At 36.9% G+C, this 27,536-nt stretch overlaps 1 protein-coding gene across 2 annotated transcripts; it reads left to right on the forward strand.

The window, feature by feature from the left end:
- C9H5orf34 (chromosome 9 C5orf34 homolog) lies at positions 1 to 26,845 on the forward strand. 2 transcript variants are annotated; one of them, XM_046671955.1, is made up of 13 exons: positions 1 to 284; positions 3,375 to 3,608; positions 3,997 to 4,086; positions 6,970 to 7,616; positions 9,356 to 9,457; positions 10,612 to 10,735; positions 14,518 to 14,609; positions 15,507 to 15,576; positions 16,232 to 16,402; positions 16,826 to 16,920; positions 18,365 to 18,463; positions 21,266 to 21,306; positions 26,495 to 26,845. In XM_046671955.1, the coding sequence occupies exons 2-13, from the start codon at positions 3,414 to 3,416 to the stop codon at positions 26,683 to 26,685; spliced, it is 1,917 nt and encodes a 638-aa protein (XP_046527911.1). In that variant the 5' UTR covers positions 1 to 284; positions 3,375 to 3,413; the 3' UTR covers positions 26,686 to 26,845. The 2 variants fall into 2 exon arrangements, with proteins under 2 accessions (XP_046527911.1, XP_046527910.1); XM_046671954.1 differs by having other exon boundaries at positions 4 to 141.
- Positions 26,846 to 27,536: the final 691 nt, after the last annotated feature.

A 27,536-nucleotide genomic window follows, 5' to 3' on the forward strand; every position in this document is an offset into this window, starting at 1 on the left:
TTCTCTCCGGGCTTACAGCTGATGCAGCCGTCGCTTTCCCGCTCTTCGGACTTGACGGAGGTTTCGCCCAAAACACTCTGTGTGACCTTATTCCTCTGCGGTTGTGATTGTTTTTCTTTCATCAAGAAACATCACTTGTTGGTAATTTGTCAAATTCAAGGAATAGCCCCCCCGAGAAGCGGTCGCGGGCAGGCGCAGACGCCGAGGGCGAGCATTTTGGCAAATTAAAGACAGGGGCTGTTGATTGGCCTCATTCCCAAGACTTTTAAGCTCAGAACGGCTGTGTGAGTGCAAGACCTTGGTTGTTGTTTTGATGAGGGTTTTCTGTAACTAGATACTGCATTTTGAAAAATGAGGTTCCCATGGATGTCAAAAACCGACTTGTGGCTTTTTGATCGTTAAACATACTCTGGTGTAATGTGTTGGGTGGTGAAAACACAAACAGAAATAAGGCAGTAGAGAGGAGGCTGAAAATGTGGGTTGGAACCAGATTATGGCTTTTAGTGATACGCCAGAAACTTTAGACATTGCACTGTTTCTTGTGCATGCTTTCTGTTTTTAAAAAGACCTTGGGCAAAGATAGAAATCGTTTTCCAATAGGTATTAGAAAATAAAAGTTTTCCATCTGTGTATCTGCACCTTTTTTTCCCTGAAATAGCAAGTAGACATCTGATATATATATATATAGCTGCAATATAAATACATTTATTGCCATTAACATTTATTGCCATTTAACAAGTATGTAAACAAGTGATGTTAGGCAGTTGGTATGGTCTGGGTTGTGGAAAATTACCTATAGCAGCAATACTGGAGATGGATTGCAGAGGGGAAAAACTGGAGAAAGGTCCCAGACAGTTGCACGAGTTGAGGGAAGAGTTGATGGCCTGAAACAGAAAAAGAGGAGCCAGGTTCATGAGAGAGACTTAGAAAATCAACAGTACTTGTTACAGGGGTAAGGAGGGGAATAGAGTGAGAGTCAAATTCTGCTAACATTGGCTGCTAACATTGAGTTGCCATAAACTCAAATTGCAAATTCAGGGAGAGCAAGAATTTTAAAATTCACTTATTTATTCGTTCACCGTTAAATAAATATTTATTGCACCCTTGTTATTTGCCAAGTATTGTTTTAGTTGCCAGAGATACAATTGTGAATAGGCAGAGGAGGTCCCTGCTCTGATTGAGTTTATATCTGAGTGGGAAAAGAAAGAGAGCAGGTAAATAAATAGACTCAGTTTTTATAGTGATAGACGCTTTGAAGAAAAGAAGATGAAATGGATAAAAAGTGATTGGGAGATTGTTAGGCACAATTTTAAGTGAGACAGTCAAGTCAAGACTTTGAGGAAGTGATATTGGTGCTGAGATCTTACTGGTGGCAAAGAGCCAACCAAAGTGATGAGACAATGAAAGGACATGCTAGGCAGGAAGAACAGTGCAAAGGTTCTCAGATGGGAAAAAGCCTGTTTTAAAAACATTAAAAAGGCCGGTGTAGCTAAAGTGTCCTGAACAAGGAGAGAGTTAGGAGATGACATTTGAAGAGGTAGATGGGGCCAGACTGTGTAGCTGTTGTAGGCTGTGGTTAGGAATTTGGATTTTATTCTAAGTGCAAATGGTGGTCTATAATCCAGGGAGTAACCTCATTTTTATTAAAAGATCCGTCTGGCTACTGTATGTAGACTGGACTGAGAGGAAAGAGTGAAAGTGAAATTAGAGGATAATACAGAAGTCTGCTTTTGGTGCAAGTGTTTCAGTTCCATTTTAGTCATGTTGATTTATACATGGGACAGGGATGTGAAGAGAGGTCTAGCAGGCAGCTGGAAGCTTTGGAAAGAGGCCAGGTAGATTTGGAAGTTCTCTAGAGAAAGAAAATACTTGAAGTCGTCTGAATCTCGTCAGCAGAGACCATATGGCTTAATACTATATTATAGTACATATAATATTAATATTATATCCTGACATAGTCAACAAAAGATTATAGGCCATGTCATATGTAGCTAATTACATACATTGAAAAGGGGTAAGATTTTTTTTAAAAGGGAGGGTGGGCATAACAGCAACATGAGTGAATATAGTAAGAAAGGATGAAATGGGAACTAAGGTCAGTCTTGAATCCTTCTTCTTGGTGAAGAAAAGAAATGATTAAAAACAGAGGTAGATGTAGGGGAAACCATGGCAGCCTTTTCTTTCTTTCTTTCTTTAAATAAAAGGCAGAGGAAGAGAGAGTTTGGTGCAAGGGAAGGTAGACAATGCTGTCACAGGTTGACCAGTTGAGTAGGATGAAGACTAAAGTCATTGGATGTAGGAAGACGTTGGTGACCATTGTGAAACGATTTCAGTAGAGAGATGGAGGAGAAAGCTGAATTGCAATGAATTGAAGATTAATGGGAAAGAAAGTGGACAATGAGTGGATACTACACTTGAGAAGTTTATTAGTAAGGAATCTGGGTAAACTGGGGAAAGTGATATTTATGGAAAGTTATTTTTTTCTGTCAGGTGAAACTTGATCACCTGAGTGGTGGAAGGAGATAATGTCCTAGAAGGGGATGAGGTTAGCATTAGAAAGGAATCATAAGATTTGTTGAGCTCCTACAACACGACATTTGTGATACTGGGCACTGTCATCTGTGTTGTCTCATTTAATCCTCATAACAATCCTGTTACTATCCCCATTTTACAAATAAGGAAACAACCTGAGGCTTAGAGCTGTGGAGTACTAGTGGAACCCAACCCTCTAATTCCCCTTCAGTCGTACCTATGTGGAAAGCACAGGTGAAGATACAGAGTCATTTTAGAGGTAGAGAAGAGGAAATTGGATTCAGAAATAAAGATGAATCAAAGACACTAGGAGATTAATTAGCTTGCTTAGTAGTGACGTGGAGCTACTTCCATAATGCCAGGCTGGGGTGACAAAAAGCCAGGTATTTGGATTTCTTTTTCAGTGTTGTTTCTTCTTAGTTACTTTCGGTCTGCCTTTTGCATGCATTACAGATGATTTGCTATATTCTTATTGCGATGGAATTTGTTCTTTGAAATGAGATACTGAGCACATAATTTACAGAAATTAAACTTCAGGAGAAGTAAAGCTGCTAAAATTATAAAGACAGTTATAACTGGGTGGGCTAGCCTCTCCCTCTAGGTTATCTTCCCACACAGGAGTCCGTAAATCCCAAAGGGTTAATCAAGGCATTAGTTACAAGGGATGTTAATTTCAGATCATTTAACAGTATGTAGTAAAATGATCACATTTTCTCCAACTAAAATAAATGCAATGGCAATGTGTTTTGCTTATATTCTTAGAAAATGCATCCATTTATTTTGATATAACTTGTGTACATTAAGAGAACCATTTGTGCAACTGTGTTTCCTATTTCCATCAGTCTTCACCTTGGAAGGACATTTTATCCATAGTCGTAGTAATGGCGGCTGAAGTGCGAATGGTGCTTTATGAAGATGATTCAGTGCAAGTACAATATGTTGATGGTTCCAGACTGCAGCTTTCTCCCTGTGGCTCTGAATTTTTATTTGAAAAGGCACCTCCTGTTTCAGCACATCCTTTGGAACAACCAGAAAGAATTCGCCAAAGGACACACTTTGTTATTAGCACTTACCGAGTAAGTAAACATGACACTTAACTCTTAAACAACAAATATTGTTGAGGTGGCCACAATATGGAAAGTAATTAGTATTCTGGACTACTGTCATTCTAAATTGATTCTCAAGTTGGTTTTTTTTTTGTGAGGAAGATTGGCCCTGGACTAATATCTGTTGCCATTCTTCCTCTTTTTGCTTGAGGGAGATTGTCGCTGAGCTAACACCTCTGCCAATCTTCCTCTGTTTTATGTGGGATGCTGCCACAGCATGGCTTGATGAGCAGCGCTAGGTCTGCACCAGGGATCCAAACCTGCGAACCCAGGCCTCTGAAGCAGAGCGCATTAACTTTACCACCAGGCTGGCCCCTCAAGTTTTTTTAAGATTACATTTTGTATTTCTTTTTTGTAGGAGCAATTACAGCGAGCACTAGATTTTCGAAACTCTTCTGCTACTTGCCCTTTTTTATCTGACAGCATCATACCTTCTGAAAAAAAAAAGGTAATTTTTTAAACTTCATTTTTATAAGTAATATTTGAGAACAAGTAATTAGAAACAGGTAGTTTAATATTTAATATTTTTCTTCATGACACTTGGGAATAGACACATTGCTATAGAATGCATAGGCCTATATATTACACCAGACTTGGGTGTTTTTATGTTCTGTGTATTGATTGAGACACAAAAGTTACATAGTTCATCTCCCTGCCTTTTTCTTTATAGCCAAGGATTATACTCAAAACTTTTCAGATTGGTGACTTTTTGATTCTTGGAGGTGTCAAAACTAAGAAACTATGTGGCAAATTTTAGTAGGTTGTGTGTAGTTATTTGTTAATGTGCACTAGAGATGTGTAGTTACTTATGGGTATACACATTTTATTCTTTTTTTTGAGGAAGATTAGCTCTGAGCTAACATCTGCTGCCAGTCCTCCTCTTTTTGCTGAGGAAGACTCGTCATGAGCTCACATCCGTACCCATCTTCCTCTACTTTATATGTGGGACGCCTGCCACTGCATGGCTTGACAAGTGGTGCGGAGGTCCACACCCAGGCTCCAAACCAGCGAACCCCAGGCTGCCAAAGCGTAACAAGTGAACTTAACCACTGTGCCACCAGGCCGGCCCCTATGCATTTTATTCTTTTCCTAAATTCTACTTTGAACTTTTAGGAGTAATAATAATAACTATCATTTATTGAGGGTTTACTGTGTGCCAAGAACTAGGAATGATATTAAAAATATTTAATAACACCAGTACGGCATGGGTACCTGCTGATCGAAATGGATGTCCAACCAATCAGAACAGGTACATTGGCTTGATATAAGCCCCTTTTCCAGGAAATTTTCTAAGTGGCAAAGTCAGGATTTGAACCCAGCCTGTCTGACTCTGAAGACTGTCTTTAACCACCTTCTGCCACCGTCATGTTGTTTGCCTGTCTACTGAGTAATTTTCTAGTATATTGTCTCATGGCAAAGGAGCCATGAAAAATTTTAAGCTGTGACTTAGACAACAAGGCTGATTTCCCCTGTATCTTTTGAGTAGCTTTATTCATTGAAACTCTGTAGCTTGCTGCTGATGCTGCCTTAGGATTAGTAGAAAGTCTAATTCTAGAAGGGAACTTTCTTAAATGACCAACCTTACAAACCAGCTTTGCCATCAGTGAATACTGTACTAACATCTGTACACATAGATAGCACTGTAAATTTAAGACGCTTTCTTGACAATAGTTTTTATAAATTTAAGGTTTTATATAAATGGAAGTTGAAATGTTTCACTGTTGGCAAGATTAACTGATTAAAAGACCGTTATGCGACACCTACTGTTTTTATCTTATATGAAAAGATACGTCAGGCACTGTTAGCTGTTAGGAGTCTGTGTGCTATTGGTCAGGATCAATTTACCTTTGAGTAGTTCAGTTTTTTTAAATGTTACTCTTTTTTCTTTCTTTAAAGATTTTATTTTTCCTTTTTCTCCCCAAAGCCCCCTGGTGCATAGTTGTGTATTTTTTTTTAAAAGATTTTATTTTTTCCTTTTTCTCCCCAAGGCCCCCCGGTACATAGTTGTATATTCTTCGTTATGGGTCCTTCTAGTTGTGGCATGTGGGACGCTGCCTCAGCGTGGTTTGATGAGCAGTGTCATGTCCGCGCCCAGGATTCGAACCAACGAAACACTGGGCCGCCTGCAGCGGAGCGCACGAACTTAACCACTCGGCCACGGGGCCAGCCCCCATAGTTGTGTATTTTTAGTTGTGGGTCCTTCTAGTTGTGGCATGTGGGACGCCGCCTCAGCATGGCTTGATGAGCAGTGCCATGTCCGCACCCAGGATCCGAACCGGCGAGACCCTGAGCTGCTGAAGTGGTGTGTGCGACCGTAACCACTTGGCCATGGGGCTGGCCCCTAAAATTTTACTCTTTAAGTCATCTGGAATTTATTTCATTCCAGCATGCCAGGTGCTATCTAGGACAGATACTTTATCCGTGGTATTCTGTTTAGTCCATGTGATAACCCTTTACTATTTCCCAAATGCTATTCAATAATTTCAGTACTGTTTGTTAAATAATTCTCCCTTTCCCCCTTTGTTTTGAAAAGCTCATGTTATCACATGTAACACTTTAAGATATGAGTGGTCTATTTCTGTGTTCTATGAGTTGTTCTGTTGAAGATTTTTATGCTAGTTCCATACCATTTAAGTTATGATTGCTTTTAATATAGTGCATTGTAGTGCTCATCTTCCCTCGTTTATGTTCTTTTTCAGAGTAGACTTTTGGGAGAGTCTGGAAATCTATTCATCTCTGATTCAGTGTACATTTTAAACAAAAATATTTCTAACACTAAATATGATCTGAATGATTTTTTCTTTTTCTTTTCTCTCATTTTTTGTCAGTGTGTGTGTGTTTTACATCTTTTTTTCTAAATGAGATAATATTATCAATATCAAACATTCTGTTGAAAATCTTGTATAGGTTGACACCTGGTTCTCCATTTTTCTTTTCTTTTCTTTTTTTTAAAGATTGGCACCTGAACTAACACCTGTTGCCAGTCTCCTTTTTTCTTTTCTTCTCCCCAAAGTCCCCCAGTACATAGTTGTATATTCTAGTTGCAGGTCCCTCTGGCTCTGCTATGTGGGATGCTACCTCAGCATAGCTTGTTGAGCTGTGCTAGGTCTGTGCCCAGGATCTGAACCAGCAAAACCCTGGGCCGCTGTAGCGAAGTATGAGAACTTAACCACTCAGCCACAGGGCCAGCCCTCCATTTTTCATTTTATCTGATTGTAAACCACAAACAAAACTTTGAGCTCTCTTACACAATGTGTAAGTATCAAATGTTTGGGAACATTGAACTGTTAACAGAAAATACTCACCATCTCTTCTTTTCCCCTCAACTCAGCGTATCTTCATTGACGTCTCAGAAGTGAGATGGCCCAGTCTTGATACTGATGATGGCGTGATACGTATGCAGAGTGGCACCGTGAAGATATCATCTTTAGACGGTCACGCGTACCTTTGCCTGCCCAAATCTCAGCAAGAATTTACAGTACAATTTTTGTGTAAAGTAAGCCAGAAACCAGACTCATCTAGAGTATTGTCAGAAAAAAATAATCAAGCCAAAAAGGACAAACCAGTTGAGAAAGCAGGCAAAATCTGTACTTATGGAAATTTATCAGGACAGAGACTGAAGAATAAAGAAAATGAACTTCATTGTCAGATCTTGAAACCCAGAGATCCTTTAGAGAAGAAGAGTTGTGTAAATGGAACTAAAGGGAGGGAGGAGCTGCCCTCGTCTGGTACAAAATACACATGTGTGTACACGTGGGTAAAGCAGTGCTGGTCTGTGGCCTCCTGTCCAGAGGAATGGAAATACCCTTTGTCTTTAGCACTTCGTTTTCATAATAAAATCAGCAATATGTCTAGAATTGATGTAAATATCACTCAGAGTGGAATTTTAACTTCTGATGTTTCAGAGGAAAGAGGAAAAGAGGTTTCTGTTCTTCCCAGAGCCCTGTTACTCAGCTGTCCTGCCCCACACCTGCACAGGTAATGAAGAATGACTTATTTGTCATAAAGCTTTTGTCAGAACTAGTCCTTACCTTAGGATAATTTTTCTTGCTAAATCATCTGATACCATTCATAAAGGAAGTTCATTCAGTCGATCTAAAACTTTGCTTATAACTAGTAGTAAATAATTTCCCTAGTCAGTGTGTTGCTTGTGTTTCTTACTCTGTCCATGCATTGAATGTTGATGGAAGGCTATACACTTGACACTTTGTAAGGCACAGAGAATATAAAGATGAATAAGACACAGGCCCTGCTTTCTAGGAGCTTAGAGCCTAGTGAAGGTCACTGTTGCTGAAAAGATTATTAGAGTGTGGTAAGTGATGGCATAGGGCTCTGTGGGAGCTAGCACGGAGGAGTATCAGCTGCTGCTCAGTGGAGCCCGTTACCTTGGTCACTTGGATCTGACAAGTTTACAATCGTGGGTTCTTTCTTTCATACCTTTCTCAGAGGCCACCCTTATCTTTGGTTAACTGATTATAAATATGTCCATCTTCAAAAGGGGTAAACATGGAGAGGCTTCTGGAGGGCTAGGTATAAACCTTTTATCTCCACTAATTGGTGAATAACCTAATGCTTATAGATTTGTGACATGAACTTTGTGTAAGTAGTGCAGTAATACTGGAGAATAGCTAACACAAAGCACTATGTGCCAGGCCCAGCTGTGCTTTGCCCATTTGACCCACATAATAATCCCATGAGGCAAGTACTATTATCATCCCGACTTTGTAGAGGAACCTGAGGCACAGAAATGTTAAATGCCCTGAGCAAAGTCCCACCGCTAGTCCTTGTAGGATTGGGATTGATCCCAGGTAGTCTCTGAGTACCTGTTTGTTATTTAAACAAAACATGGGAATGATTTTCAGGCTTGTCATGATCATCTAGTTAAAAGTGGAAATTCCAGTATTATAAGTACACATCAAAAGAGATTCATGCTTCTAAATTAACGACTGTTAAATAACTTGCCACTGGCCTTAGATTGAAATCCATTATCCTTAAACATGGTTGAACAGGCCTTCTGTTATCTGGTCCCTTCCTATATCCATAATCCTCCACCCTCTCACTACTCTTGCCCTCTTGCCTCTCACCACTCTTGCTTTCCCGACTCTTGCTGAACTGGACTTCTTGCAATCCTTAGAGTGCTTGCTCTAAGCCTCTCTGCACCTTTCTTCTGCCAGGAACACTCCCTTTATCTCTCAGCTCGCCAGCTTATGCTTATTTCCACATCTCAGCATAGGCCTTACTTCCTGAGGGTGGTCATCCCAAGGCAGGATTAGGTTCTTATACAATCCCGTAGCATCTAGGAACTCTTTCTTTATGCTCAATATTTACTATTTAATGTCCTTGCTAGATAGGAATCTCCATTGAGGGCAGTGACCATGTCAGCTTTTTTGGGTGTTATATCCCCAGTGTGAACAGTACAGTGCCTGGTTCACCATAGATATTTCAGTAAATATTTGTTGTTTGAATCCTAAATTTTAAAGTTAGTGAAACTGTTAATTTAGGTAATTGTGCTGATATTTAATAATGAGATTATTGAAAATACGTGGAAAAATAAGACATTTTTAAATTTCATTAATATGCTTTCATATTCATTTTTACTTTTCTTTGATCTAACAAATTAAGCAAGAAGTAAATTTGTTACAGCAGCACTGTGCAGACTTGTAAAGGTAATTTTGTGGAGCAACCAGAATCAATAGTTTGTATTTTGTCCTTCACAGGTGGAATTTTTGTGATTCGCTTTCACAGAGACAGTCTGAGGAAGAAGAATATTCCTATCCTGAACCAGTGAAAGTGGTTTGGTACCAGGGTATTACATATAGGTAAGGCACCTGTGTTGGAGTGGGAGCTATTTAGTGATGTTACAGAGGGGATGGGACTAGCCTTGCAGACAGACTCCCAAAGAGGACACAGTTTTGTCAGGGCCATTGTGCTCCTGTGTTTGGTCCTGAGTTTTACAGGTCTCAAAACTTAATTTTATGAGGGCACACAGGGCTCTTGTGACTAATTCACATTAACCATATTTTTGTGATAACTCCAAAGCCAGTGAGGGTTTACTTTTGCTAGTGAATGAAATACTCATGTCAGTTATTTAGGATACCCCTTCCAAGCATCAGTGGATCTAGTTGTCTGAATTAGTCACATCAGAAGGTTGCCTGTTGAGCATGGAATTAGAGAAGGTAGATAGCCTAGGGGGGTTTCGGCCTTCATTCACACAGCAAATATGCATCGAGGGGCTGCTCTGTGCCCACACCATTGCATTGTATTATCCCTGCCCCGCTACGAGTTACACCTCTGTAGTGACTGGAATACTAGTGTGGGCCAGACTCAGAGTTTTACTTCCATAAATAATGCTAGAAGAGCACTGTGAAATTTTTGTTTCTTGGGCCCTCCTTTTTCCACATGAAGACACACTCCCTTCTTAAAATATATTCTTCATCTGTTTCAGTAAAATTGGCTTGGCTCAAGTTTTTATCCTTTCAGTACCCAATACCTTGGTTATGCCTGGCTGCTCCAGGTACAGTCAATCTCTTAGGGATGGCTCCTTTTACATAAGCCTAATCTCTTCCATCAGCTATTGATTCTTCTTGTTTCATTATTAAAGAATAATCTTATTTTCAGGTTCTGGAGGTGTCATATTTAACTCCTATGCACTGGGCATTGTTTTAGTGACTATTTTGTGCCAGCTACTGTGATTGGCAGCGAGGATATCAGGATGATAAGACAAGATGCCAACTTCCAGAAGCTGAGCTTAATTGTTGAAATAGATGCATTAACCAGTTCTTGTTTGTTCTGTTTATCTTTTGCAAAAAGATTAATTTAGCTGGTTGGGGTGCAGAGTATGAAACTATTAGCTTTTCTATATAGGCCAAACCCCATACTTCTTTGCTTTTTCTTTTTATAATGATTGCCTTCATGTATGTTTTAATCTCAATTAGAAAAAAAAATTTTTTTAATGATTATTTCTCTGCCTTAGACTTACCCATAAAAATGTGAACTCAATAGAGATTTATCCTGGAGATGGATCTATTTTCAAATCAGAAGGAGCATATTTTGGGAATTATTTTACATATTATTCCATTCAAGAAGGATCAGAAGAGGTAAGCTGACAATGAGATCTCAGAAGATCTAAGAAGATTTTTGGTATATAGCTGTTTCTAAATAATTCTGAATATCTATGAGAAGTTTGATCTATATATATCATTACTTGCTACTACTCCAACACTGGCACAGTAATTATTAACCACCGTATTTTTACTGTATTCTCATACTGTTTTCTGTCATCCATTTGCCTAAGCAATTCGTGTTTAAATCAGAAGCTAAATTTCTTCTGTCATAGAATGTATCAGTAGAAAACACTGAAACCGGCAGCATTACTTTGAATCAATATCCTTCTTTGAATTAATATTTGCACATTAAAAAGCACATTCTTTTTTCCCCCACCATGTCATTGTTTGCACATTTTAAATACCTCGTAATTCCTAAATCTCGATCATACAACTACAAGTTGAACAAGATTGTTCTCTGTTGCTGAAAACAGTGAAACATAACATGATGGATTTAATATATCAGACCAAAATGTAATAATGTGGATGTTTTGTTAGTGAGTCTTAATTTGCTGGTTCCATCTTGACATTGGCATCCACCCATTTTTAGGGATCTCCATAGTATCGCATGGCTTGGCTTTGCAGGGTGGAACATAAATATGTTTTCTTTCTCCATTAGAGGGTGGAGTATTTGGGTGATGAGATTATCAGAGTTGCTAGGAAGAAGAGTTAAAACTAGAGCAGATTTTTTTTTTTCTTAAAGATTGGCCCCTGAGCTAACAACTGTTGCCAATCTTCTTTTTTTTTTCTGCTTTTTTCTCCCCAAATCCCCCAGTACATAGTTGTGTATTTTTAGTTATGAGTCGTTCTAGTTGTGGCATGTGGGACGCCACTTCAATGTGGCTTGATGAGCGGTGCCATGTCCAGGCCCAGGATCAGAACCACGGCCGCTGAAGTGGAGCACGTGAACTTAACCACTCGGCCACGGGGCCAGCCCCTAGATTTTTTTTTTAACTATGGAAAATTTCAAATATACGAAAGTAGAAAGACAAGTAAATAGACTTAGTACATCTTCCTGGAGGTTCAGTTTTACTCAAAGGTGTTGGGGGAAGGGGTGAAAATTTTTATACTGAAGCAAACATCATGGAGTAGAAGCATGAGCTTTTGGGGTAAAACACAAAACTTCCAAACAAGTTGTGCCTTTGTGGTGGGCTGCTTTGGGCTTCACTCTCACATGTCTGTGTTCATCACATTCCCTCTCCTCTGTCTACTTGAGTGAAAAGATTTAGAAACAATTGGCTGTCTTTTGGGGATAAAATTGTTTGCTTCTTACTTTAACCCATACTCCAAAATAAATTCCAGATGGATTAAAGAGCTTAAATATAAGAAAGCAAACTTTATGATGCTTAGAAGAAAATACAGAAGGAAGAGTGTTTATGATCTTGGGTGGGGGAGGCCTTCTTAAGTACAATACAAAACACCAGAAAGCATAAAAGTTTGATTAGCTGGAAACTTTCAAACTTATATTAAATTTTAAATATTTAACTTCTCTTAAATTAGATAAAGTCAAAAAGAAAAGCAAAGGGCTGGGAGAAAATATTCTACACTATAAATCAGTAATAAAAACCCTAATAGAAAAATGAGTAAAGGATAAAAATGGTGAAGCCACAGAAAAGGCAATATAAATAATCCATAATGTTTGAAAACATGTTCAACTTTACTACTACTTGCATCAAAGAAATACAATTAAAAGAAATGAAAATGACATGACGTTTTTCACTCTGTGCAAAATTGTCGAAAACTAAAAAGGTTGGTAATATCTACTGCCAACAAGGGTGTGTGGAAAGGGCTGCTTTCATAGTGTTGGTTGGAGTGTAAATTGGTTCAGCCTTCATGAAGGACAATTTGATAATATCAAGTAAAATTGGCCAGAAATTCTTCTAGATATCTATTCTAGAAAAATATTAGCACATAAATACAAAGAAGCATGGCCAAGGATGTAGGTAGTGGCATTGTTCATAGTAGCAAAAAACTGGAAGCAATGTAAATGTTCATCAACAGGGAATTGGTGAAATAAGCTAAGGTGATCAGATTATGGGAATGCTCTGCAGCAGTTTGAAAGAATGAGAAAGATGTAGAAGCTTAAGAGGGAGAGCTTGACAGATCTCCAAGACACTGTTGAGTGAAAAAAGAAAGTTGCATAAGAACATGTAGAATGATATTTTTTGGGTAAAGAACAAAAAACAGACCCCAAACCTATATATTACCATATATTATACACATGTTAATGCACAGGGAAAGACGTATGCAGGTATACACTGAACTGAAGTGGTTACTTTGGGGGAAGAGTCTGGGATTTTGTGAGGGAGGAAGAGTCAGGAGGGACTTAAATCATATTTGTTGAACTTACTTTTTTTTCCCCAAGAGAAACATGTTGAAGTTGAGACGTCTTTGTGATAAGCAGGGGAGAAGCCCAGTAGAGATGTAGATATTCAAGTCCACAGTCCAGGATAAAAGGGGAAAGACTGTTGTTTGAGTACCTACTATATACTAAATTCTGTCCCAGGTGCATTCTTTTTGTGTTATAGCTTTAATCCTCAGGACCGTCTGGATTGGTAGGTAGTATCCCCATTGCACAGATTGTAGTCACTGAGGCTTACAAAAGGTTGTATAACCTGCCCATCATTATAGTTAGTAAGAGGCAGACCTGCAATTTGAGTTCAGATCTTCTGACTTTGTAGCCCATCTTCTCTCAGTGATGGTAAAGTATGGGCTACACTCTCTTGAGGTTCAAATCAGATCTCTGCCACTTCTTAGCCTCAAGCCTCAATTTCTTCACCTAAAAAATAGTCATTAGTAGTTCTTATCTTTCAGAGTTATTTTGAGGGGTAAATGAGATCATACATGTAAACTGCATAGCACCTAGCACATAATATTTGTTCAATAAATGTTAGCTGTTGCTACTATGATTTTTTTTTTTTGAGGAAGATTAGCCCTGAGCTAATATCTGTTGCCAATCCTCCTCTTTTTTGCTGAGGAAGACTGGCCCTGAGCTAACATTTGTGCTCATCTTCCTCTACTTTATATGTGGGACGCTTACCACACCATGGCTTGCCAAGTGGTGCCATGTCCACACCCAGGATCCAAACCGGCAAACCCCAGGCCACCAAAGTGAAACGTGCACATTTAACCACTGAGCCCCCGGGCCGGCCCCCACTATTATGATTTTTATGAACATAGCTTTGGACCCTATTGGAATCACCCAAGAAGAAATCAGGAACTCAGAAGAAAAGGCGGGAAACAGTTCTGGGAAACTCTAGCAGTAAAGAGTCTGAGAAAGAGGAAATTCAGAAGGAATAACAAAATAATTTTTTAAAGTTCAACACCCTGAGCTTGTAAATAATATTGTCTTCCATAAACTGTAGCAATAATTCTTCCCTTAGTAAAATATGACAAAATTCTATATTCATTCAATTAAAATAATTTTTAACCTATATAGCCAATTTTGTTGTAGTTGTTGTCTAAAGGGAAAAGTTTATGTGGTAAGTTTCTTGCTAATGTGTAGGAAAATTAGTTTGGTAACCATGTTAAGTATAGCCAAGATAGAAATTGGGCAGTAAGTTATAGGCTATTAGAATGAAACTTTTGAATGGGTAGGAGAAATAGGAAAATGGAAAAGTATCATAAAATACCTTTAAAAATGTACCTTTTATGGGCTTTAAGTTAAAATAACTGCTTGCCTTGTCACTATGTAAATATGTATTTCAAGAAAGAAATAACTGTAATGGCCAAAATTTATAATTAGTGAGATTTTTTCATTTTAAACTAATTTTCAGAGAGAAGAGAAAACATATTCAGTAAATAACCTTCCTCCAGATAGACCAGGAAGTCTGTTCTCTGTGCGTTCTCTAATTAAACAGGCAACCAGGTAAGTTCTCCACCTTCAACTGAGTCAAGTGTTATGTGTCTGAGATCTTGATACATTTTCTAGTGGTTGGGATAAGATTAAGAATTGGTAGGTACAGTGGAAATAGATGTCTTTGGTAAAATCTATCAACTTTTCTAATCTCATCATTTATAACATAAGGTAGTCACTATATCATTATAAGAGAACTTCTGGCTTTGAAAGTTAAAGTTAAATATGGAGGAACATCCATATATGGTGGGCAAGTGCTGGTAGGAAGTAAGTGACTTTTCTGTGGGTAAGTGTGGCATCATTACTGTAGCGTGGAATCAGGTTGAGGATTTGATGATACCTTTCAAATTTTCATTTCTTTATTAGCCTCAGAGTAATAAAGATTTCTAGAGTGTACAGAAGATGAAGTGTAGTTTGGTTCTTTGGCTCATATGTTTTTTTAATTCTCCTAATTAATCAATCTGTAGCACCCAAGAGAATGAAAGTGGATTGTTGAATTAAATTATTTATGTTTATAAACTTATGTCTAAGCAACTTCAAAGTGGATTTGAAGGAGCGGAATTTGTCTTTTGATTTCACACCCCCCCCCCCCCTTAGACTATGCTAACCCTTTCAAGGGCTGCGAATCTATTACCTCTTCTAAAGGAGCACAGGAAAATGCTATTTGGAGTCATTTCATTCCTAAAAATTAGAGGAATAACCTTAACTAGGTACGATTAGCACAAAGGGAAGCAACAGGAGTAGTTCCCCTCTAAGGGCTTAAGGATTTCTGGAAGAAAAGCAGTCTGGACTGTTTCAGTGGAAATGAGTTACTTGCCTACAGTGTTGTATGGCATTGAGAATGGTTTGCTAGAATTGGAAAAATGCCATTATTTGCAAATGTTTAAGTAGTGTTTTTCATGTTCACAGAATTCTTCAACATTGTGCCAAGATGAGGCTTTCTTTAAGCCATAACTATCGTGTATGCTGCTGGAAAATGGTATCTTAAAATTATTTCAAAAGCAGGATATTTTTAAATTGTTTTACTCTTTGCATACATACTTCTAAGTTCAAATTACTTTCATCTAAGTCATGAGAAATTCTTTGTAGCGTTAATATTGGTTTGTTCCGGAGAATATCCACTTAATAGATAAACACTGCAAAATCAGGCTTTTATGTTATACTTTTATTGTATATAGTTTGTTTTTGTTTCTTTTTTTTTAACAGAGGGGGAAGGGCAGGGGAGTTGATTGAATTTGAAGTATCTTTTTATAATAAACCATGATGTTACTGTATTCTATTCTATTTCCCTAGCTGTAAAAGTAAATTCTTTAATTGTGATTTGGAGGAAGTGGTTCTCAGACTTTGCTTTCTGTAATTTCATTGTAAACCTATATATTGCTGTAGTTGCTAATTTTTGTTTATGTTCTATGTAAAGTTCAGAACAGAACGGTGAGTTTACAAAGATCTTAGAACTTAATCTGCTTGTGATAGACTCTTTTGGGTATCCACTTCTGGAAAAGTTGAAACATACATAAGGATTCCACAATATTCAACTTCTGAGTAAGAATCTGAGGTTGCCTTAGAGTTCATTAATCATTTAAATCTTATTAATGGATAACTATTTCCCGCTATTTTTATTTACTTGGTTTTAGGTACCTGGGATAAATGATAGCAATATACTGCCTGTGCTTTTGAGAGAATCTCTCATACCCAGCGTGGGAAGATTTCTTGCATACTCCGATGACAAAGTACATGCTATCTTTTTAGATGGCGTTACTCTAACCCTAAATTGGAATTTTGCCTCTTTTACTGAAAAGGGACAGGTGAGTGTACTTCAGACTGAAATACATTTTTTATTGTTTTTTAATCTGTGGAAATAGTGTTGTACTTTGTTTTCCTTGTTCTATCTTTGTTTTTTGAAGTATAAAATCTGTCAAGAGGCTTTACTGATCTCATTGGATTTCTAGCAAAAATTAGAAAAGTGTGACAAATAGTATTTTATAAAGGTAACTCCTTATAGAGAGAGGGACTAGTACTTTTTTGCTTTTGATAATTATCTATATAAGAGTGGTGGTTAAATAATACGCATATCCCATGTAAAATATACCTTTTAAATTAGTCAAAATAAATTTTTAATGATTTATCTACTTATTTTTTTAATTGATAAGTTAGAAGAGGGTTTTGTTTTGGGTTTTTTTTTTCAGTTTTAGAATGATAAAGCTTACCTTTCCTCCTTGCTTCTTAAGGTAAATCGAGGCCTCCAGTTAGGTTGGTGTAAGTTAACTTTTCCTGATGGACAAGATCAGTTAATTCAAGTTGAACACCCTGGACCTTATGAAAGGTACTGCAAAGCAATGTTTTAAATTATTTTCATGTTAGTAAATAACTTTTAATTGACAGAGAGGAAACATAATAAACATTATTTACATGTTAAATCTTTTTTTAGCTTTTCCATGTGGATAATTTGAATGAAGTCATTTCAGCAGGTTTCAAAGTTTATAGTTATATTGGCATCTAGCATAACTAAATAGATCAGGTCAGCTTTAATCATTTCCATTTTTATTCAAGTGATTTTTCAAAATGAATGTATTACAGATATAACTGGTCAGCTCTCTTAACCAATTAACTAATTAATCCACTAACCAATTTGAAATAAGGTTTGCAAGCACAAATAAACTTCCATATATTTCTATAAGGTGGAAAGAAATTAGCTGATGGTGGTTCTTAAATTGGAGAAGAATCTTGAAATCAGCTTTTTATGAATATACTTTTTCTCTTTTGGTTTATGTAATTTGTTATAATTATTGCACTTGTGATATTCTTGACATTTTAGTGATTTTACTTGAGAATCTTCACAAAAGAATTGCTTTCTTATCTCTTGAATTTATTTTTCTATTGAGATTTATTGCATTTTGGTCAAAATGCTGCAACACTCGTTGCTAGTTTGAATAATTTACCCCCAAAAAATAGTGTCTTTAGAAAACATTATTTTTTTCAGCCAATCACTTTATTTTTTTTAATTTATTTTTTTTTGAGGAAGATTAGCCCTGAGCTAACTACTGCCAATCCTCCTCTTTTTGCTGAGGAAGACTGACCCAGAGCTAACATCCATGCCCATCTTCCTCCACTTTATATGTGGGATGCCTACCACAGCATGGCCTGCCAAGCGGTGCCCTGTCCGCACGCGGGATCAGAACCAGCGAACCCCGGGCCGCCGAGAAGTGAAATGTGCAAACTTAACCCCTGCACCACCGGGCTGGCCCCTCAGCCAATCACTGTAGATCGTTCATTGTATTAAACTTGATACTTGTTTCGTATATTCAGTCATTTACATATAATTGTATATGTATGTGTATGCATTAATGGATGTTTTCTGGTTTAAGTTTTGGAAAGCAAATGCTCAGTTTCATATATGTAAAGACATTTTTATGATAAAATTTAATGAAACTCATTTTATTTTGAAAAACTAAAAGGAGAATTTAGACATTTGAATTTGAACTTTGAATGAAATCCAAGTATCACATTTGCTCTGCTTCTTAAATCTCATCTTTATTAATCATGAACGTGAGTAAATCACTTTATTCTTGAAGACTGAGGATAACTTGCCTTTTTTATTTCCAATGAAAAAGATGCAGAAAATTGCCCGGTAAATACCTTACTTTAGAATTCATTTCTTTATTTCTTTTTTCCCCAAATTGTCTTAATGATTTTTTCATTTTTTGAATACTTTTATAAATATTATCCAAGTTCATTTTCAAATATTTATTTGAATGTATTCAATCTAGATATGTGGCAGCAGTAATATTGTGGTGCAGAAGACTGGCGCAGACTAGTCAGAGAGAGCAGCCCAGACGTCCCTCATCTTCTATTCTTGAAGAAAATTGGTATTTATATATTTTTTAAACTCAATCTGTGTAGAAGAGCCAACTAATACTCAAATATTACAATGTCAAATGGTAAACTCGAAGGCTTTTTTCCCAAAAAACTTTCTCGTAGTTAAATATATTTAACTCCTATAATGTTTTTGATAGCTTAAGCTTGAAAATAATTTATCTTTAATCAGATACCTAATTTATTACATTTCATCATCTTCTATTTCCTCTGAATGTCAGAAGACTGCATTGAAAACTTCATATCAAAATGGGTGACTTTTAATGTGATAAATTCATCCTGAAAACTTTATGGAAAAATTTAAAGGAGTTTCTTTAAAATTTTAGTAATATTAAAGGAAATAAAATGTTGACTAACACAATAAGCTTTCAGAAAAAGTTGATTTTTAAATAATTTCTATTAATTATCTCCCAAAAATTAATTGTCAAATCAACAAGTAAAGCAAGTATTTTAGTCCCTCCTGTGTGCCTTTCACTGTGCAGGGGACTAGAACTGGGCTTCAAAGGGATAGTTAGGGAAATTAAGACATTTTAGGGAGGAAGCAAGGACAGAGGTCAAAAAAAAAAAGAAAAGAAAGGGTAAAGGATATTTTGACCTGTGGAGATAGTGAGAAGATAGTTTTTATGGAGCAGATGCCATTTGTTCAGGTGTAGTATGAGTTTTGACAGATAGGAATGGATTTCTAATCAATAGAGAAGTTCAGACTTGATGGAATTACAAGTTGCTAAATAGAAAAATGACAGGAAGCAAGATCATTAGAAAGGTTAGTATCACTGACAGTATAATCTCCAATGATATATTGGAAAAGAAGGATACCATGAACAATTTAGGAAGCTTTAACGTAAGTCGTGTCTTATTATAGCTTGGTGAAAAAAATACAAACATTAAGCCTGACTCTTATCACCTTTTCATTCCTAAGTTGCTTAGAGAAAGAGGTACAATCAGTAGGTGTTGTTTGAATAGTTCAGGTATCTTAAGGATCCAGCTTTCCAGATCCCTCATTCTTCAGCTACAGCTGTTTGGGAGCAGAAAAGTTGTCCAAGTAGCTATTGAAAAACATAGTTGGGAGGAAAGAGAAATTGCACATGGCTGTAAAATTGGTCACTTCATCATTGCTTCGCTGGCAGGGTTTGTAAAATGCCAGCCTTTTTATATGAAAGCTTAGAAGAAAATAACTGTCAGAATACACTAAAAAGTGAGAGTGAGAGAAGTGAAGACGGGTGATAGCAGTTATGGGTGGAAGCAACGAGGAGCAGCAGAGAGACAGAGGGATTGAGGAGGAGTAGGGAGGGAAGATGCAGCCGCTTGCAATTGCTCCATGCCCCTTGCAAAGCCTAAGACATCTCTATCTTGTCAAAAAGAGTATGTTGAAGGAGGAGAAGAGATTGTGCTATAAACAGCTACCTAAATTGTATTTCAGTATTTTTTTCAACTCACCTTCTATCATTAGCTTACTGATTCAACTTTTTAGTAGGGATGCTAGTCAAAAAATACTGCAGAAGACATTTCATAAGAAGATGGTTCATGGTATGAGCAACAGCATTAAAGGTAGTTTGTATTGTTGCTTACACCCAGAAAAATGAGTAAAAAAAAAAAAGGTATTTTGCAGTGATGAACAATCAACAGGCCTTGGAGTAAGTCATATCCAAATCTTTACCATGGATGCTTAAAATGATGAAAGATCTCTTTCATTCTCCGTGCATAGGCTGGAGTAAGAGTAAAGAGTGCAAGCTGACAAGTGCAAGAATGTGGTCCATTGTATAAAGCAGACAAGTCATCCTATTATGAACTGTGAAGAAGACCTTTCTAGTGACTTGAATAAAGAGATGTGTTAGACATTAATATCCTCATTAATTTTGTAGAGAGCTAGTCAAGTTACTCTAGTTTCTACTTGTGTGCCACTGCTCATATTTTCGTTCTAGCTTGATGAGGAAAAATACAAAGAACACACACATAAGAGGTTCTGCTGGAGTTGTATACATTCAGCCCTCTACCCCATACCAGTTGCTCCAATATCTGTTTCTGTGCAACATGGTAAGAGCTAATGTTCATATGTTAACCCTCTGAGTCAAGGAGAAGAGAATGTTTAGTATACTGTGCTTAATAAAATGATGAAATGAGTAGGTTGTCTATTCCAGAAGAAATTTAGTAGAAAATAGTTATGTTTTGACACCTAATTCAGCTGTGTAAAAACTTGGTCCTCCAAAACCATCCATTTTCTGAGAGTTCCATATAAATGAGGTCTTACTAGATGTGCACAGTACAGAAGAATAAGAAAAGATCCTTTCTACTGAAAGAGACCATCTAGGTATGAAGATCAGAAAATTAATTCAAGAGAGGACATTACAAATGAGTATACGATTAATTAACATAATGCTATAGGAATTCAAGGACGGAGAGAACACTTCTTTCACAGAAGTGATGGGATTTTAGTAGGTTTTTAAAGTTTGCGTAAACTTTGAGGAGGAAAGTAGAGGGTATGCCAGGTTAGTACTAAGAAGTTGTAGCAGGAAGGCCCATTACCTTCAGATCAATACTTGATTCAGAAGTGCTTGAGGCGGGGACTTTTATTCACTGGCCTTACTCATTAAAAGCACTCAATAAGGATCAGGATCACTTGAGTCAAGTTGACTCGTTGCTAAATAAAGCCAATATAAAGGGAATTCTTAACTTCTAGGTTCTTCTGTCTAAAATTCTAAGCTTTATGAAAAAAAATCAAGTATGCCTATTTGAAATATTGTGGATATAAAGGACTCACTCAACCAGCATGAACTTAACGTTTTTTTTGTGCACAGGTCTGTGGCGTCTGAACTTGAAAAGATACAGAAGTTTAACTGTATCCTTTGAACAGAATGTATTGTCCTGCATAATTACTCCCTTTCCAGTCTAGGCTTAATTCAAAACTCTGTATATTAATTCATACATGCATATTGTGGAGCTTTACTGAATAATGTTTATGATTGTAATTTAAGATGTATCTTGTCTATAGAAAGTACATCATGTTAACATTTATACTTTTCATTGAGTTTAAATTAGGCAAAGGACAGTGAGCTAGGGTTAAGGTCTCTGGAGACTTTTTCACTTATGTAATTATACTCTAACTTGTAACTGAGACCTATATTTGACTTGCTTTTCTTTTTTCCTTTTTTTTTTAAGGATTTTTGTTATTTTTTATTTTTTTAAATTTCAGCTTCATGAGGTATAATTGACAAACAAAATTATGAGATATTTAAAGTGTACATCATGTGACCTGACACACATATATATTATGAAAGGATTACCCTGTCTCATTAGTTAACACATCCATCACCTCACATATCCAGCCCTCCCCTTCCCTTTTCTTTTCGTGAGAACATCTGAATTCCACCCTCCCAGCAAACCTCAACCATACAACACAATGTTATCAGCTATAGTCACCATGTTATACATTAAATCCTCAGACCTTATTCATCTTCTAGCTGAAGCTTCATGCCCTTTTATCACCCTCTCCCTACTTCCCCCACAATGCCAGCTCTTGGCAACCACCATTCTGCTCTCTGTCTCTATGAGTTTGACTTTTTAAAAAATACCACATATAAGTTACATTGTGCAGTATTTGTCTTTCTCTGTCTGGCTTATTTCACTTAGCATAATGCCCTCAAGGTCCATCTCTGTTGTTGCAAATGGCAGGATTTCTTCTTACTCATGGCTATATACTATTCCATGGTGTGTGTATATGTGTATATATGTGGGGGTGTGTGTGTGTATATATGTATATCTTCTTTATCCCTTCATCCTTAATGGACACTTAGGTTGTTTTCACATTTTGACTATTTTGAATAATGCCATGAACTTGGGAGTGCAGATCTCTCTTCAAAAGTCTGTTTGATTTCCTTTGGATATATACCCAGAAATGGGATTGCTGAATTACATGGTAGTTCTATTTTTAATTTTTTGAGGAACTTCCATACTGTTTCCCATAGTGGCTGTACTGGTTTACGTTTCCACCAAAGTACACAAGGGTTCTCTTTTCTCCACATCCTCGCCAACACTTGTATCTCTTGTCTTTTTGATGATAGGTATGAAGCTCAGAGCTGATATCTCATTGTGGTTTTGATTTGCATTTCCCTGATGATTGGGGATGTTGAGCACCTTTTCATATACCTGTTGGCCATTTGTATGTCTTTGGGAAAATGTCTATTCAGTACTTCTGCCCACTTTTTAATCAGATTTTTTTTTTTTGCTTTTGAGTTGTATGAGTTCTTTATATATTTGTATATTAACCCCTCTTCACATATGATTTGAAAATATTTTCTTCCATTCCACAGGTTGCCTTTTCATTTCGTTGATGATTTCCTTTGCTGTGCAGAAGATTTTTAGTTTGATATAGTCCCATTTGTTTATTTTTAATTTTGTTGCTTTTGCTTCTTGTGTGAAATCCAAAAAATTATTGCCAAGACTGATGTCAAGGAGCTTACTACCCACAACGTTTTCTTCTAGAGGTTTTGTGGTTTCAGGTCTTATGTTCAAGTCTTTAATCCATTTTAAGTTGATTTTTGTGTGTGCTGTAAGATAGGGTCCAGTTTTCCCAACACCATTTATTGAAAAGACTGTCCTTTCCCCTTTGTATGTTCTTGGCTCCTTTGTTGTAACTTAATTGACCGTATATACATGAGTTTATTTCTGGGCTCTCTATTCTGTTTCATTGATGTATTTGTCTGGTTTTATGCCAATACCATACTGTTTTGATTACTCTAGCTTTGTAATATAGTTTGAATTAAGGATGCATGATGCCTCCAGCTTTGTTCTTCTTTCTCAAGATTGCTTTGGCTATTCTTTTGTAGTTCCATACATATTCTAGGATTGTTTGTTCTAGTTCTGTGAAAAATGCCATTGGAATTTTTATAGGGATTGCATTGAATCTGTAGATTGCTGTGGGTGGTATGGACATTTTAATAATATTTGTTCTTCCAGTCCATGAGTATGGAGTATCTTTCCATTTATTTCTATCTTTTTTAGTTTCTTTCTTCAGTGTCTTATAGTTTTCAGCGTGCAGATCTTTCACCTACTTGCTTAAATTTATTCCTAGGTATTTTATTCTTTTTTATGTAATTGTAAATGGGATTGTTTTCTTAATTTCTCTTCCTGATAGTTTGTTGTAGGTGTATAGAAGTGCAGCTGATTTTTTAATACAGGCATACCCCAGAGATATTGTGGGTTTGGTTCCTGACCACTGCAATAAAGCAAATATTGCAATAAAGCAAGGCACACAAAGTTTTTGGTTTCCTAAGTGCATATAAAAGTTAGGTTTGCACTTGGACCAGCCGGTGTTGTAGTGGTTAAGTTCACACACTACACTTCAGCAGCCCAGGGTTTGCAGGGTTTGCACAGACCTATGCACTGCTTATCAAGCCATGCTGTGGCAGGCGTCCCACATATAAAATAGAGGAAGATGGGCACGGATGTTAGCTCAGGGCCAATCTCCCTCAGCAGAAAGAGGAGGATTGGCAGCAGATGTTAGCTCAGGGCTAATCTTCCTCAAAAAAAAAAAAAAAGGTTTACACGATACTATAGTCTGCTAAGTGTGCAATAGCATTATGTCTAAAAAACAATGTACATACCTTAATTAAAAAGTACTTTATTGCTAAAATATGCTAACCATCATCTGAGCCTTCAGCGAGTTGTAATCTTTTTGCTTGTGGAGGGTCTTGTACAAAATGCAGTTATCTGTGAAGTGCAGTAAAGTGACACACAATAAAATGAGGTATGCCTGTATTGATTTTGTATCCTGCAACTTTACTGAATTTGGTTATTAGGTCTAACAGCTTTTTGGTGGAGTCTTTAGCATCTTCTATATATAACATCATGTCATCTGCAAATAGGGACACTTTTACTTCCTCCATTCCAATTTGTATGCCTTTTATTTCTTTTTCTTGCCTAATTGCTCTGGCTAGGACTTCGAGTACTATGTTGAATAAAAGTGGTGAAAAGGGGCATTCTTGTCTTATTCCTGATCTAAGAAGAAAAGCTTTTAGCTTTTCACCATTTAGTAGGATGTTAGCTGTCAGCTACTCATATATGGCCTTTGTTATGTTGAGGTACATTTCCTCTATACCTGGTTTGTTGAGAATTCTTCTGCATCTATTGACATGATTATATGATTTTTATTCTTCATTTTGTTAATGAGGTGGTTCACATTGATTTTCATAGGTTGAAACTTCTTTGCATCCTTGGAATAAATCCCACTTCGTTGTGGTGTATGATTATTTTAATATATTGTTGAATTCCATTTGCTAATGTTCTGTTGAGGATTTTTGCATCTGTGTTCATCAGGGATATTGGTCTGTAATTTTCTTTTCTTGTAGTGTCCTTGTCCGGTTCTGGTTGTTAGGGTAATCCTTTGTAAAATGAATTTGGAAGTCTTCCCTCCTCTTCTGTTTTTTGGAAGAGTTTGAAAAGGATTGGTATTAATTTTTCTTTAAATGTTTGGTAGAATTGACCAGTGAAACCATCTGATCCTGGGCTCTTGTTTGTTGAGAGGTTTTTGATTAGTGATTCAATCTCCTTAACTGTAATTGGTCAGATTTTCTATTTCTTCATGATTCAGGCTCTCTAGGTTGTGTTTCTAGGAATTTACCCATTGCCTCTAGGTTGTCCAATTTGTTGGTATATAATTGTACACAGTAATCTCTTATGATCCTTTGTATTGTGTGGTATCAGTTGTAATTTCTCCTCTTTCTTATTTTGAGTCCTCTCTTTTTTTCTTTTGGTAAGTCTAGCTAAAACTTTGTCTATTTTCTTTATCTTGAAAAAAAAAAACAGCTCTTTGTTTCATTTATCTTTTCTATTGTCTTTTTACATGTGCACAAGCTCCTTCCAGGGAGAGAGCTGGTAACCTGGAACAGGCCAGAGGGAGAATGTGGAGATGTCACCTGCCAGCCTCTGGGGAGAATTACACTCAGCTCCTAGATGTGTGCTAAATTAGAACCCTGACCCTCAGGCAGCAGCTTTTAAAGTATGCAGTTAGGCCTCTTTTAGGGAAAGACTGGGAAATGAGTGTTTCTGTCTGCTCCCGCTGTGCTGAGTCCTGGGGGAGGGTCCCAGTGAGTCCTTACAAACCCATTAAGAACTGTTTCTTTGTTAGCTATAGCTTGTGGGTCTCTTGGACACAAGCCCTGTTGGCTTTCAGAGGTAGGTGTCTTGGAGGCCCATCCCTCAGGTGGAAGTCTTAAAAGTTGGAGCATTAGATGTTGGATCCAAACCCTTTGCTCCTGAGGGAGAAGCTGGGAGTCATGAATTCCCTCCTGATTGTATGTTGCTATGCTGGGGCTGGGGTTTATGGCGAGAGAGCATCTCAGCCTTTTCTACCTGTTTCAGTGTGGGTATTTTCTCATTTGCCAGATGTATAGAAGTTGCCCAGGTAGTTCCTGGATTTCTTTCAGAGGGAACTGCTTCATGTGTAGCTGTAGACTCGGTGTGTTTGTGGTAGGAGGTGAGTTCGGGAGCCCTCTATGTTGCCATCTTGTATAGGACCCTGACTTCTTTTTCTTATGAAACCTTTGTTCTGTGCATTCCCACCCATTCATCTAAATTTCTTTTATCTTGTGATTTTTCTGTAATCCTATTCATATAATAAAGTAGCTCTGCAACAGAGGACAGGTTTTTCACTCTAGATCTTTTTTAAGTTAAAAAATAACTACACAGATTGTTTATAGTCCTAGCACCCCTACTTTTGTTCCCTTTTATTCCTGCTTTACTTCTTCACTTAAACGTTACTGAGATTTTCTTTTATTTCCTCCCTGTCACCAAACCTCTATCCAAGCACACACATGTACATCCTCTTTCCTTTCCCCCTCTTATGCTGTAACCATTTCTTCATCTATAAGGGTAAACTTGATAAGTGCTGAAGTCCCAATTCTATTAGGAATCCAAGAGATCTTCCTTCCAATGGAAAAATATTTTAATATGAAGGCCAGGCTTTCTGAAATTAAAAATACTTATATAATAAAAAATGTGGGGGAACGATCCTTAATTAAGCAACTTAGTGTTATTGGAGAATAGTGGTATCCTAAACCAGACTGCTAAGAAGACAAATGAACAGTCTTCTGATCAGTATGAACCAAAATCTTCAGAAACCGTGCTAGAAGTTAATGAAAACAGAGTATTGGCAGCATTGAAAAAAACCTCTGAAATCCTTCAGGATATTGACTGTCTTCTATCAAACTCTAAAAAGTGAAAATGGAATTATTACAATATATTATTAAACCTTAAGGATGTTGTTTCAAGTAACTGGTACAAAGTTACTAGTAAGCCAAGAAGTTGTATATATTACTTCTGTACAATGATTATATGATAAATGGCATTTAACTTGGGAGATCTTTTACCTAACTTGTAAATTTTAAAATATTTATTTATAATATATGTTATTAATAAAGAACTTTTGAAATTCTGTACAATTTATTTCAGATTTATGAGAAAAAAATTTATAAAATTATAATTGCTGTTTTATCTTGTAGAGCATTCATTATTAATCTTCAAGATTTTTTTTTCATTTTTTTTAATAGGCAGAATTGTGTGCATTTGGTCATTTGGTACTTAGTCTCTCTATTCCAAGCATTTTTCAACAGATCTATAAGAAGAGAATTAGATCTTAAGAAAAAAAGAAAACTTAATGTAGGTAATGCTGCTTCAAGCTAAGAATCGAGCCCTTCAGCAAAGACTAAATAGTATCTGAAGTGTCTCATGAACCAGATATTTTCACTTCTTTTGAACATCTGAAAATATTTATACTACAAAGTATGCGAAAAGAAAAGAGGAATGAGCTCACCAAAAGTCCTATTTATTACAACCTTGTCTATTGGGAAGGAACAAAACCACACACCTAAAAAGACCTCAAGATTATACCAATATAGCCAGAAATGTTCTAATTATCTTCTGATTTCTCGAAAAGATCAGGCTCTTCACATAAAAGGGAAAAAGCACCAGAGGAAACAAGGAGAAAAAGGAAGAAAGCAGGCAAAGCCTAGTAGATTAGAAGAGACAATGTCAGCGCACAATGTTCTCTCAGCTCCTCACGCTGGGCTCCTT

The sequence above is a fragment of the Equus quagga genome, chromosome 9 (genome assembly GCF_021613505.1).
Source record: "Equus quagga isolate Etosha38 chromosome 9, UCLA_HA_Equagga_1.0, whole genome shotgun sequence".
NCBI classification, from domain to species: Eukaryota; Metazoa; Chordata; class Mammalia; order Perissodactyla; family Equidae; genus Equus; species Equus quagga.

What these genes read in the sequence shown, in the direction of transcription:
- C9H5orf34 (XM_046671954.1), top strand. Translation starts at nt 22, where the DNA reads ATGCAGCCGTCGCTTTCCCGCTCTTCGGACTTGACGGAGGTTTCGCCC. An exon ending in TCAAGAAACATCACTTGTTG is followed by an intron (nt 142 to 3,374) that starts GTAATTTGTCAA and finishes TATTTCCATCAG; the next exon opens with TCTTCACCTTGGAAGGACAT. An exon ending in CCTGCCCCACACCTGCACAG is followed by an intron (nt 7,617 to 9,355) that starts GTAATGAAGAAT and finishes TGTCCTTCACAG; the next exon opens with GTGGAATTTTTGTGATTCGC.